Source organism: Lonchura striata, chromosome 3 (genome assembly GCF_046129695.1).
Source record: "Lonchura striata isolate bLonStr1 chromosome 3, bLonStr1.mat, whole genome shotgun sequence".
Classification (NCBI taxonomy): Eukaryota; Metazoa; Chordata; class Aves; order Passeriformes; family Estrildidae; genus Lonchura; species Lonchura striata.
Window position 1 is genome coordinate 46,281,080 of NC_134605.1, and position 14,360 is coordinate 46,295,439.

Below are 14,360 nucleotides of genomic sequence, written 5' to 3' on the forward strand. Positions count from 1 at the left end.
GCTGATATTCTGGGAGAAGGTATGGTGTGTGGAGTAGCTAATTTTTGGTTCTGAGGTGGTTAAATACAGTTATTTGTGCTGTGGTTGATGACAGCTTGAGTAAGTAAAGATGACTTGCTTGAGATTTGAAATGCACAGATTTATCTAATGGTCAGACTTCAGTCAGTAACTTCAAATTTCATTTCCTAAGGCAATGTAGGGAAACAATTGTAACCTTCTCCATGGTAAAGAGCAAGGGGATTTTTATATTTTGTTTGCTAGCCTTCTATTAACATTCAGATCACAGAAGGCAGAGGTTTCCATGCATCTGTGAGGAGAGATGATGTATTTCAGGATCAACTTTACTCTTTCTCCTCCAAAAATTTGCACAGGTCTGGTCCATCTTCATATGATAAAGGCATTATCCTGGAAGATGAATGTCCACACAAAAATTTATTTAAAAGGTATTGTAAATATTGTAAACAAAGTAGATATCAAAAAGCCCCAAAGAAAATATATAAGTAATCTTATAATATAATTTCTTCTTTTTTAATTCCAATAATTCAGCTATTCAAATACTACATAACTTACCTGGTTACCATACACCAACTCTTATATGCTCCACAGAAAAATTTTTCTTGCTAACTGTGATGATTTTAAAAGGGAAAAAAACGACAAGAAATAACCCTTGCTTCCTTCATACATGGCATTAAACAGTTGTGCAGATGTGAAACTGTACATACCAACTGTGTGTGTGCTTGTGTGTGCATTTGTGTATTTCTTTCTGTCTGGAGATCAAGCTTCAATGTTGAAGGCAGTTTCTTTATTCTATTCTGTGTATGCATGTGTAAAGTATGACTGTTCAATTTGTTTTGGGATAAAAGTCTACTGCTCCTCTGGACTTTAAAAATGTGTGGTGTTTGCAGCCAGAGTAATAAGACATTTGGGCAAGCTTAGAATGTGATGAAAATGCCTAGTGCATTTTATTGACAATTTTGTTGCTCATATCTCATGCAGTAGTAGTCTTATTTTTGTACAATTAATCTGAATTGGGTTAATAGTGTGAACAATAGGGATGTGCAAATAATGTTCTCTGTATGTTAGTATGTTCTTGTCAGCATTTATCTGCTAGCATTTGCTTTGAATTATTACAGATGTCTTTGCTCCTTCCCTTTGTCTCTAAGTTAACTTTTTGTCATATTGACCAGATGGTCAGTTGACCACCTGTAAAGTTGGTGTCACTGTCTCCTTTGATTCTATCTGATAGGAAATTGTTTTAAATCAAACTCTTTCAATAGCTAAACACAAATAATTTTCTGCATTTGAGTCACTCCTACATATTAATGTGCGTTAAATATGTGTAGGATGGGAAGTCAAAGGAGTCAAAATTTAGCTCATATTTTTCAACTAATTTCTATTAAATTGATTTAAATTGACTCCTCACAGGAAGAAAACAAATGGGGGAAATAGAGCTTCCTATGTCAGTTATTTTCATTTCTGTTACCAGTAGCAACTTTGTTGATAGACTTCTTTATTCACAAGTCTTTTTTACAAAATGTTACATTATGCTGTCACTTACCTCAGACAAAAATTTTCATGTTTCTTTACATACAAATAATGCAACCTCATAAGGCTCCAGCCCAATGAAGATGGTTACCTGTATCTCTTACTGTCATAAATACTAAATAAACCACTGAGTGTCCATATACCACATATTTACAATAAGTAACTATTTTTTATGTGAATTAAGATCAGACTCCATATTCATCAATTCTAAGAAAGTAAACATTCAAATAACTATGTAAAAATATATTTTTCATCAGTTTTTCATGCATGTGCTGGATTTTATTGAACCTAATACATGGTTTCACTACCTACACTACAGAATATGTTATTTATTAATAGGATAGTTTGTGTTGGAAAAGACCTTTGGAGGTCCTTGAGTCCAAACTTTTCACAACAAGCAGTGATGCTTCAATGATGAAGTCCAAAAGGGATGATTTAGGAAAAGATATTTTTTATTTATAGAGCCCAAACCAGCACATATTGAACTTAAAAAATTAACATATTTCTAAAGATGTATGTATAAAAAGATATAGAAGTATTATGCATGAATACTTGATATTTTAATTACATAGCTTATACTTATGCATGCCTGACATGGAAACGAACAGATGTTTTGCCAATGTAAGTACTGCCTAATAGGATTTGTTTCCTGGATTAAGCAGAATTCTTGAAAAGTATAAAATATGAAGACAATTGAAAGGAGAAGCATTCATCTTCTAATAGCTGAGTTGGATGCAATTTCTGTTCTTTACATCTTTTTTTTTATTTTCTTAAGCTTAATGTCACAATTTCATGTAAAAAAAAAAAAAAAGAAGAAAAAATGCTCTGTAAAAGTAGGATCTTATGCCAGCATTCTGTATTTTGGAGCTTAGTGGTGGCAGCAAACAAACCTCTCTACGTGTCCTAGCTCAAAGGGAGACAACAAGAATCAGTCTCTATATGAACTACAAGAAATTTAAGCATTTCAGTGACACACTTGGCAGTTAAAGCTTCTCTTTAGTTTTAGCAAATTTGTTTCCTACAAATTCAAACTAAAAATTGTGGTTTTGCCTGATTTATTTTGGCATATGATTGCTCATAAATATTTAAAACCCAAAAACAGAATGAAGTAGAAAATATTTGGGTCTCTACTTTCATAAGTTTCTGTGGTTTGGTAGAATGCTGGAAAAAGTCTATAATATGAGAAAACATGTATGTGCATTTATAAGTGGTCAACTTTTTTCTATAGGAGTGGAAAACATCCAAGATGGAATAGATTTGTTCCTCATTGAGGATTGGTTTTGTTTTGAGGGGTGTTTATTTTGTTTTTTGGTTTTGGTTGTTTGTTTGGTTTTTTGTTTATTTTTAAAAATTTTGTTCAATTATTTTAAATGTTTCATTTAGTGAAGTATTTTTGCAATTGTTGTGATGGTTTGGTGAATGACAGAAAGCTCAAATCATTGGCTAATTACTTTGGTAGTTTCCTGACGTCAGCTGACAAGCCAGTGGATAAAGTGCAAAAAGCTGAAACTGGTATCACAGATAACAGTGTAAACAGTAAGCACATCTTAGAGAAATAGAGATAACCTTATTAACTTAGTATATTCTGTAGGCAATCGGTGGCCCTCTTCATGTAAGTGCTGCCATCACATATATATTTATATATATATGTATTGAGTTGGCAGGGAGAGAGCAACAGTGAAAATGCATTGTGAAGCTGAAGAAGGAACCATGATCTTTGTGGGTTGTCATCAGAGAATGGTTGCTTTTAAGAGAAATGCTTGTGGTGTTTTTGTTGGTGGATTGGTTTGGTTCATTGGTTGGTTTTGGTTTTCTTTTTTTGGTCTGTTTTGTTACTAACGTCCTAGACGTCTTGATTTCCATGGAAATGCCACTTCTCTCATTCTAAGCTGTTTGGCAATGTCTCTTTCTACTGTTCTTCAATATGGCAATTGCAAGAAGTTTGTCTCTAGATTATGCAGATACATCCTCACTGTAAGCATTCTTATAAATCTTTGATATTCTTATAAAAAAATGTTGTACAATGAAAGTAGTATAGCTAGTGTTAGGCTTCTGAATAGTAAATTTTGCAATGGAAGAAAGATGAAAAGGTGTTGGGTCTAAAACGAAAAGTATCTAGAAATAGGAAATTGTTTTTAAGAAAAGAAAGGCTGATCAATTTTCAGCAGCTTCTGAAGCAAATGAAAATATTTTATTGTAGCTATACTGAAACTGTGATGTCATGGTTTTCTGGTGGTTTGTGTGTGTGGTGTGTGCGTATGTGTGTGTGTATGTTTCTGTTTTGTTTTTGTTGAATTCCCAGGAAGAGGTTTAAACATGAAGGCAAAACTTTCAAACCCTAGCATGGCTAAATACAAAGCAACGCTGCCATTTTTTTTTCCTTTTTGTGCCTCCATCTAGATCTATCACGTAATTTAAAGCAAAAAGAAAGATACAATTTTACCACAGGAGAGCTAATAGTGTGAAAAAAAAAAAAACCCTGATGAATTTTGTTTCCGCAGCACGATATTATCAAAGATTTAAGAAACAAATTTGCCAGCCTCGGCGAGAACTCTCTGGTAACAGCATAAATGTCTGTGTTGGTTTGCTTTTGAGTTAAAGGTTTCTTTTTCATTCATTTGAACATATTTCTCTTTTTTACCTCTTCTTTTTTAATTTATTACTCATATCCTCTATTTAGCAAGCCTTCATTTTTTAAACCTCTTCCATCTTCCAATGTATTTTTTCCGTAACTTGGATGGAAAGTTTATGGCAGCAAAGCTGTCAATCTGGCTACTTCTGCTGCAGCTGTTCCTGCTTCTAGGTCATACATGTTTTGGGCGTTGTGTTTTTGGACATGATACTAACTGATTGTGTCATGTTCCTTTTGAGTAAGCTTTTTACCACGCCATCTGATGGACTCACTGTCATAGGGCTCTATGCAACTTCCATTTTGCAACTTATACTGCTTAGTCATCCTCAATTCTCCAGCAAACTTCAATTAACCTGATGAAAGTTGAAACTCTTCTGGAATTAACTGTGCCTTTATGTTTGCTCTTTATGCTCGTTATGTTTTCGGTAGTAGTTTAAATTACAAAAAAGAAACTTCACCATTGCTCAAGCAACGCCATGCAGTATTGTTTGTTGCCGCTAGAGAATACAAAATATAAAAGCACAGTGTATTCTATCAAATATTCTGTAAGTAGGGGGGCAATATATATTGTAATATTGTAATATGTTTTGAAAAAAATTCTGAGATGTTTCTTTTACTCTGGTATTCAGCAACAACTTACAACTCAAGAGCCACATACTGAGCAGTATGAAGTTATGGTCACACTATAGAAGATTATTAAGAGTATGAGCTGTTGCACAAAAACACAGCACAAAAGTGCAAGTTTGATACATGCAGTATATATAATGAACATGGGCTTTGAACTAACCTAATGATTCACAATTGAGATTACTCTTTCCAGATAAACTGCTAAAAGTATATTAAATAAAAATACCAAGTGGAGATTATTACTTGAACCTGTTAATTATTTCTTCAATAGCATCGTATGTATTAAAATGGTTCATGATGTTGCCATAGAGCCCATATACTAAGAGAAAACCAAGAACCTTTGGAGTATTGATAGTAACTCAAATCTCATGTTAAATGACTGGAATTTTTGTTCAGGAAAAGGAAATGGAAAAGCAAAAACTTCTGTATCAACAAGCCAGGCTGCATGATCGGGGTGCTGCTGAGATGGTTCTGCAGACAATCAGTGCAAGTAAAGGTAAGGTTTTGGTGTGTAGATTAAATTTTAAACCTTATTCCTAATGAATTTTGTAGTGATTTTATTTCTTATTGTGCCCAGTATGCATATGTTTGGCTCTAAGTTTTGCTTTCAAAATGAACTAAAAATAAAAAAAATTTTGACAGCTAATCCAGAAAAGTATAATGAGTAATTTTCAGAGACTCTTGTTTCTTTTGTAGCTATAATTAATTTTTCTAGTGCTAATTTTGAGGATTACTTCATAGCTTTAACATCATTGAATGACAAAATGGCCCTTAAATTCTGGAATGTGTACAGTTCTGAAGTAGATGTGGACTTAAGTAATTTTGTTATTTCCCATTCTCCAAATACCTGCTTTATTGGTGTACTTTGATAAAACATTTCAGAAGTTTAAATGATGCCATTTCCCCCTAGAAACCATCTTATTCTAAGGTTTTATGCTTCCCTTTTTTTCTTTTGTGATTTGGTTCCACAGTAGTGATGTTTTAAAAATTCCAATTACAAATTCTGTTTACTGTAGTTAAATGCTTGGATTACTGTCATTTTCTGAATAAACCAGAAGGAAACATCTAGATTTTTATGCAGAGGAGACATAGTGCTAAATTTGAAAGCTAGCTTATCATTGTGAGCCCAGCCTTAAATCTGCTCTGGTGATTGAAACATGATTTATATTCACTGAACTTAGTTATGCCTGCCTTATACTTAGCTTTTTCTGTGTACTTTTTATGCATTACTTTATGTCTATAGACAGTCATGAAGAAATTAAGGAAAAATAGGTCAGTTTTATGATTCATTGAATGGATAAAACAATTAGGAAAACATTCCTGTTTTTATATATGATCCAAAAATATATTTATAAATATCTTTTAAGGTGAGATGGGGCCAATGGTTGCAGCAACCCTAAAGCTAGGAATTGCCATCCTAAATGGAGGGAACTCTACTGTTCAACAGGTAAAGTACTAGTTCCTTCTACCCTTTCTAGCCAGTATAGGTCTTTATACCATGGTCATTATTACTGAAGAGCTTATCATGTAGTGTGACTGTTTGTTACACACTGTTTATCCTCTTACTCTTGTTTGCAGACTAAAATCATGTACAAAAGTACCTTGTTTCATGGCTATTTATTATTTGTTTACAAGGCTAAAAGATTTGTTTTGCACTTCAGGTGTAAGGGGGAAATTTATCATTTACTTCTGTAGGAATTCTTTTGAAAGGAGGGCTTTCTTGGGAGATTGCCATTGTCCTATAGCCTGTAAAGCAAAATTACTGACCCCAGTCTTCACCAAAAATAATGATACACAACTTCAGAAGTCCTTAGCTTATGCAATGGAGACTCTTGCTGATAAAAGCAGATAAAATCCTGAATAACTAATTTATCATAAGATAATTTGGTGTCCAGTGGACAAGTCTGCTATGTTAAAAGAATCCTGCACTGTTGAAGTGAAGAGGCTGATATAGGGTACTTACAGTGTTTTGTACTAGCTGAAGATTCCTATGTTGAGAAGGGCTTATACCTGCCACTACTAAATTATTGTAGTATAGTTTAAAGAATACAGACAACTGAGAAAAATTAAGGTCCCAGGTGAAGCAGCTGAGTGCAACCTAAATAATGTTCTTTTCAGGAGCTGTCATTGCCAGGAATTGACATGAACGACTACAAGTAGTGCAGAAATTATTTGCTTGAGCCACTGCCAGTTCCTTATGATGTCATGATATTAAATTAGGAAAATCATGATATTTTTAATCCTACAATCTATTTTTAAAAATAATTTGTTAAAGACTTAATGAATCAAAATGCAGGAAACAGTTATTTTTCGACTGATAGGAATGCTACTAGTCTAAATTACATACTTACAACATAAAAGCATCAGTAGTACAGTTAGAATTCTAGCTTTTTTAGTTGTCTCATTTATAACTGTTTCTTCTGGTATTATGCTCAACTTTCCAATTTTCCTTTAGGTCCTAAGATCAGCTTTTCAGTCTTCCTTGGGTCTTCCCTTGGGGAGAGGAACAGTAGTGGTTTTTAAAAGTCATTATTATCAACTTCCTCTGGAGTTCTTTGCTTTGATTGGTATAATGTTGTTGATGGGGGTATTTTTTTGTAATCTTGGGTCTACTTGGGTTTACAATGATATGTTTTGTTAACACTGTCTGCCTACATGCTGTCTATTTTGGAGGTTACTTATTATCTACTTCTCATATTATTTTTGCAAATATTGTTTTATTTCATTCACTACATGAATTCTAGTAGCTTTCCTACTAAGACTGGCCTTTAGCATTGTGGGTTTTCTTCACAACAGAGAGCTCTGGTATCATGCCATGTCTTTATTCAACAACATATTGCATTCTGAAATCACAGTTCACTCAATAAACTCTTGGTATTGCAATCTGTTTTCAGATAGTTATTACACAGGATAATAAAGCTAAAAAAATTTAAAATATACTTAAATTACTGCTAACAGGCTATTTCAGCTAAAATAATTTAAAACAAACTGAGGTTAAGAAAAGCCCCATCTGATGTTGAAACAATAGTGTTAATATAAATTTTTAACCTAGTAGTGGCAAGATTGCATTTATATTAAACTCTATTCTTCTGGCTGTGTTGACTTTAGTTACTATCTTTATTTTCCATGCTCTTGGAAGGCATAACTAATATGCATGATCTCTTCTATAAAACACATGAGCATTATATATTCTTTTTTGTTTTGATATGTGGATTTTTCTGGTGAAGGCTCTTAAATATTAGAGATATTCCCAAACACCAACATTGCTAACAATATTGAATGCATATAGTCTTAAGTTACCTAGGTTATCACATAATAGGAATATTAATTCTCTGTTTTAATTATTTGTGTTTACTGCAGAAAATGCTTGACTACCTCAAGGATAAAAAGGATGTGGGGTTCTTTCAGAGCCTTGCTGGTCTTATGCAGTCCTGTAGGTAAGAAAGTATCAACTTGAAAAATTTATCATTTTGCATATTGTATATGCAAAATTTATCATTTTGCATATATTTGTATATTTTATTCCTTGGGATTTATAGTTGTGGAATAATCTTCTACATAATTCTTGCAAACAGCACTTGGGGATTGTAATTTGCTAGATTTAGGTTAAAGGACAAGGTGGTGCTTGTGGTGTGAAAATATTAATGATATGGATCTACCTTTGTAAGAAAGCTCTTTGCAAAAATATTTCTGGAATTTGAGTCTATCTGAGATATGGCAGAAAACAACTCCAGAGTTAGGAGCATTCCTCAGAGGCAAATCCTTAACTTGGGAAGTATCCAGTGATCCTGCAGAGATCAGGTCCATGATCAATGCTAAGTAATCATAAAGATTTTAAGAAAATGCTGCTTTGTTAGAATTATTCATAGGACTTCTTAGAAGTCAGATAAAGAAACAAAATATCTAATATCATATTAAATTAATTAATTTTAATAAATTGAAGTGATACTATTGAAGTGATTCATTCATGCTTTTTATGATTTATATTGATTTCATATATAAATATATGTATTGAAATGTTTTATACATATTTTGTAAGAATAAACCATATCAGTAAATGATGTATTAGTGAACATAAAACATAGGACTAAAAGGGACTCCCTGGATCAGGTGATTCAGTCTTCTTGTTATGTCCAGAGTATTCTTTTTTCATAATTGTGTATTCTTTTTTCTTAATGCTGTCTGTGGCCAAGTTTGATTTTGAAATCAGTGAGGTTTCTTGCCAGCAGAGGTTCTGTCATAGTTCTTTGTTAATCTTTTATAACCATTTTTGCTAATGAACAAAAGTTATTCCTGGCCAGAAGCCCTGGAAGGCAGAACCTCACAGGTTCACAAATGAAATATATGAGATATCCTTCTTCCTTGAATCTGGCTAGTTGAATACATATTCCATTTTGGCAGCTTTAGTTTTTCAGAATGTGGAGGGAGAGAAACACTAAATGAAACTAATAATGACAGTTTCTTAATGGACCTTGCTGCTTGGTAAGAACTGGGCTATAATACAAAAGTAGTCAGTAACTTGGCTTCTTTATAGCACTTAAAAATGAGTATGTATATCATAAATGCATACATTTTTCTTTTTTTTGGTCAGTCATACAGAGCTGAATTTGGTCACTTTCAGGGCAAAAGCAGGTTCAGGCTGTTGAGCTGAGATTTGTAGTCTCATAACAGACACCTGTATCAAGCCACTGAGATGTATTTTTCAATACTAGTGTGCTTGTAAACTTCAATGAAATTGCACATGCTGTTTAACTTCCACAAAATTAAATATTGCATATATTTAACTAATCACAGGACAAATGTAATTTTTCTCACTGCAGTGTTCTTGACCTAAATGCGTTTGAACGTCAGAACAAAGCAGAAGGCCTTGGCATGGTGACTGAAGAGGGATCAGGTAGTATTGACTCAACAGAAATGATCCATGACCTTTTATTAGTTTTACAGAAGCAAGCAGAATTTGAAAGAACCCAGGGGAGGTTTAAGTTAGGCATAAGGAGCAGGTTCTTCACCTAGATGGTGTTTGGGCACTGGAACAGGCTCTCCAGGGAAGTGGTCACACCACCAACCTGGCAGAGTTCAAGCAGGGTTTGGACAATGCTCTCAGGCACCGGATGTGACTCTTGGGGTGTCCCATGTGAGTCCAGATTTAGAATTTGAAGATGCTTATGGGTCTCTTCCAACTCAGAATAGTCTATGATTCCATGAACTCTGTAAAAATACATCTAGAGGCTAGAGCTAAAACAGGTTTCCTAAAAATGATTTATATTTAATTGACATACCTAAGCCAGTCCTTGTCAACAGTAAATCATTAGCATGTGTCGAGTTTCAGAATGGTCTCAGAGGACACTTTCTCATCATTTTGAAGAAGTGAAGACATTACATGTAAAATTGAAAACATATTCCAGTTATGAACAGCACTGTTTATGCGTGTTAAACATTTCAGAAGTCCCCAAGCAGTTTCAGCATAGAACAAAATTAAAAATTCCCACCTGATTTCTTAAACTGAAAACCACACCACTTACTTAAGCCATAAATTAAATATAAGAGATTGATGGAAATCTATCTGATCTGTGGAAAAAAAAGTCTGAGAAAAGCTTTTTCTTTGAAATAATTTTTTTTTCTATTTGTCCTTGGGGAAATATTGCAAAATTCTCACTCTGCTTTTGACTTTGAACCAATTTGGCTTTCCACCCTTTGTGTTGTTATTTCACTGTCAATATCTTTCTTCTGCTTGATAGTAAGTTCTGCTACTCCCTTACTGTGATTGTCTGGGTACATTAAGTTTGTTCTTGCGTGCTTAATAGAGCTATAAAAGCACATTTTCTTCCCTTATCTTCAGCATTTTTTACAGTGCATTTTTATGTTTAAATCCTACAGTGACCTAACCTTTTAACATGTTTTTATCTTAAAAGCAAGGTAAAAAAGCTTGACTGTATAATCCCTATTGCATTTGAGGGATCATAATTCATACCAGCAACACTGCATATCTCATTGTCCCTTGTGCCTGTAGGTCTTTTATGCGGCCTCTTTCTTTAATATTCAACTGCTTAAATAATGATTTTTCATTAACTATTACATTTGCCTGAATGACTTCAAGACCAGTCAAAAATTCTGCTTCTCCGAAAGTGCTCTCACAGTTTAAATTATAGATTAAATCTTTCTAGACTGATATGAGTGATAAAAAAGTGAACCCATGTGGATAAAATTTGGTTACAAGACAGTAAATTGAGCACTAGTACAGTTATCTGGCATATAATTTTCGGCCATTACTTTCATGTTTTACTGAAGATTATTCTGCACAATCTTTTGCTCTTTTGGACAACATTTCTACCATTACATAGCTAAACTTACTCATAATGTTGGATTCTGAAATGGTCTCTCAAGATATTGGCTCATGATTCTTTTGACCTCTGCCTCTGTTTCTAGAAATGAGTGATTTTGCATGCAAATATAAATAAATCTTTAAATGCTGCATAATTGACTCTACTGATGTTAAGAGTATTTTTGTGCTTCCTCATTTGAGGGATTTTTTTTCATTTATCTGTTTATTTGATGTTTCTCTTTTAGTACAGAACTAATGTTGGCAAAACCAATACTAACTATATTTTGTATTTCCTAAAACAAATTTTCACCTTTTTTCCTTTTTTTCCTGTTTCTTTTTCTTTGAACTAATTGTCCTGTCCTCCCTTCCTCAGTCATCACCCATGAGCGTGGTAATTATTAAAAACAACAGCCTATTCCTTATTTTCCCTGCTCTTAGCTTTGTGTCAGCATTGTACAACTCCTGAATATCACTAGATTTTTTTTCTGTAATACTGCTAAACTGGTGCGATTTTTTCTGTTAATATTACAATTTTTCATTCTAAAATTCTTGGTTTACATGTCAAAACTTCCCATTTTGGTCTTCGTCTCTTTCTCTGGATTTGCACAGTGACTGACGCAGTAGATGTAAGAGCAACAAGCTTTTTTATACTTTCCTTTCCTGTTCTTTTTTATTTGTTTTCATTTTAGTGAGCCAAATATTTGCAATGGATGAATGTTAAAAGGAAAATAATAATACATACATACACAAAGCCTTGTGCTTTAGTCCTCCTGTAGCCTTTTTGTTGTGTACTAAATGTGGCTTTATTGCTGCATTGATTTGTGCAACCACAGGAAATCAGTGGTGGATCCAGTGAGGATTTGAGGGTGGTTAGTGAGGAGAGGACTTCCACTGGCTAGGTTTATCTAATGCAGTCAGGAGTTGATACAAGAAAGAGGTGGTGCATTGCTAACTTAGAGGAATCAATGCTGCTTACAGGCGACTCTTCCTTATTCTGAAAGCCACTTGGTGTGTTGTGGTTGCTATACCTCAAAGTTTCCTTACTTCAAGTAAAGGAAGAGCTTTGTAGGAGCAGTTGCCATGAGATGTTCATGTCACCATGTGAAAAGAGAATTTAAAATACAAAATGTGTATACCAGTCAGCAGAAACAATGAAAACTCCAACACAGCAGATGTCTTTTCATTAGCTAAATGTTGGGGAGGAGGATGAACTGGTATCTTATTTGTTTTCTCAGTGGAAATTTTCTATTTGGCAGCTTAATAAAATTCTACACAGTGATCAGGATAACTTTTTTGTTTGTTTTGTTTTTTAGTGAGCAGTAGCAGTGTCAAGATACAGTAATCACTGTGTCAAAAGTTTCTTGCCACAAAGTGATAATATTTGCAAATACCATCTTTTCTTACATATTATTATCCAGCTACTGAAAATTCAAGACAAAAGAAAACCAAATCCAACCAGAAAATACTATATTTTTCCCTTTCAAAGTTACATTATTATTGATAATATGCTACCTTCAAATAGTAATATTTTTTTATATTATGAAGCATGCCTTTTTCAGTTAATTGAAAAGTAGTTTACATAAGAGCTGTACTGGTATTGATACTGGTACTGGTATTGATACCTGATAGCATTAAGAAAGCCAAGCCAGTGTGTCTGTGGGGAAATTCCTGTAGTGAACAGTTTCAAAGTGTCCTAGGATATCTGTGCTCTTATGTCTGAAATTCTGTGAATAACCATCTGTAAATACTACAAAGGAAGTACCAAAGATGAGAAAGATTTTCTCCCAGGTTTTTTGGTCCTGTTTTTTTGAAAAAAATTCTTAGTCTATGAGTAATTAATTACTCTTCAATTAAAGATAATTTTACTGATTCCCAAGGAAATGTTGGGATGCAAAATGTGCATTTTAGTCTGTTTCTCATTTCATCTGAATCGGCTGCAGAAGCACATTCATAAGTAATTGTCATAGACTTTGCAACCTACAAGCCTGAAACTTATTCCCAAAGTCAAAGAAAAACTGTTGAAACTTATGGGAATAAAGTCAACCTTTCCTCATGTGCAGTCCTTGTTTCTGGTCCCATGCCAACCTTAGCAATAGATATAAAGCCCTTTATTGAGTCAACATGGATGTGAAATTTATTGCTCTATTCCAATTGTTTCTTTGTGCTGTCCACATCGTAAGTGCCTTGTCCTGATATTCCTCTGACTGGTACTACCTTCCCTTTCCAAACCCTGGAACCCCCACTGGTAACAACATTGATGGTTCTTTAGCAAATGTGTTTCTTACTTGTTTTTGTGGCGTACTCAATGTTGTTTCTTCTGTATGTATTTTGTTTTGATTGTTTTGTTTTCTTTTCCAAAAAGGGGGGACCAAAATCAAAGACATGTAGAAATACTTACTATTTTGCAATGTTTTTTCATTTAACACCCATACTCCTTGCCATTTCATTGTGAATCACAAAAATCTTGAAAGTGCAATGTTTTTCTCTTTTGGAAAGAGTTGTTTTACTTCTACAAAGTACAGAATGTAAGATGTTAAGTTTACACTTAGATTACTTTACGTCTATTCCCCCTTTTTCAGAAAAGCTCTTTTTTAATGTTCAACTGTTTAGTATTTTATCATGTCTATCTGTAATTTCTCTGTAAGTTCACAGAAGCCTTATTTTAGTAAAATACAATTTTAGAATCAGATAGTAGCTCTTAAATTACTTTTACCAATCTGAGAGATACATGTGATATAATAACTAGCTGTACTGTGGGTTCACATCAGGGCTATTTTCAGCCATTAGTAATGTGGAACTAATAAATATGCTTTTTGGCCTTCACCAACCTGGTCACTCTTAAGGTAGATGTTTAAATTCTGTGTAATACACTGTACCCTGCATTGGAGAGGTGTTTCCCACCTCCATAAAACTCTTTTTGAATCAGTGTCTTCATTTAACAGGGGACTTAAATAACTTCAGAGAATTTCACTCACAGGAAACAAGTGTATTTCTTCCTTGAATTAGATTTTTGAGATGTCAAAGACATGCAGCATTCACAATCCAACCCAATACTGTTTGGATCTTGTGATAAGAATGAATTCACTTTCTTTGTTATGGGACATATTTGCTCTTGCTTATAAAAAAAAAGTCTTGTTCCCATTTGAAAGCTGAAAGTATTTTTATATATCTGTAATATGTACTATCAAACCTGTGTTACTGAGTAGCAATAGAAGTCAGATCTTTTCCACTGGG

At 33.7% G+C, this 14,360-nt stretch overlaps 1 protein-coding gene across 6 annotated transcripts in view; it reads left to right on the forward strand.

Annotated features, from left to right (window-relative positions):
- The window catches only part of RYR2 (ryanodine receptor 2), a 381,271-nt gene that overhangs the window by 328,930 nt on the left and 37,981 nt on the right, over positions 1–14,360 (forward strand). For all 6 annotated transcript variants that reach the window (XM_021527067.3, XM_021527070.3, XM_021527068.3 and 3 more), the window contains 4 exons: positions 5,201–5,300; positions 6,172–6,251; positions 8,165–8,241; positions 9,625–9,698. In XM_021527067.3, the coding sequence (XP_021382742.2) occupies positions 5,201–5,300; positions 6,172–6,251; positions 8,165–8,241; positions 9,625–9,698 (331 nt within the window). The remainder of the gene's footprint in view (positions 1–5,200; positions 5,301–6,171; positions 6,252–8,164; positions 8,242–9,624; positions 9,699–14,360) is intronic.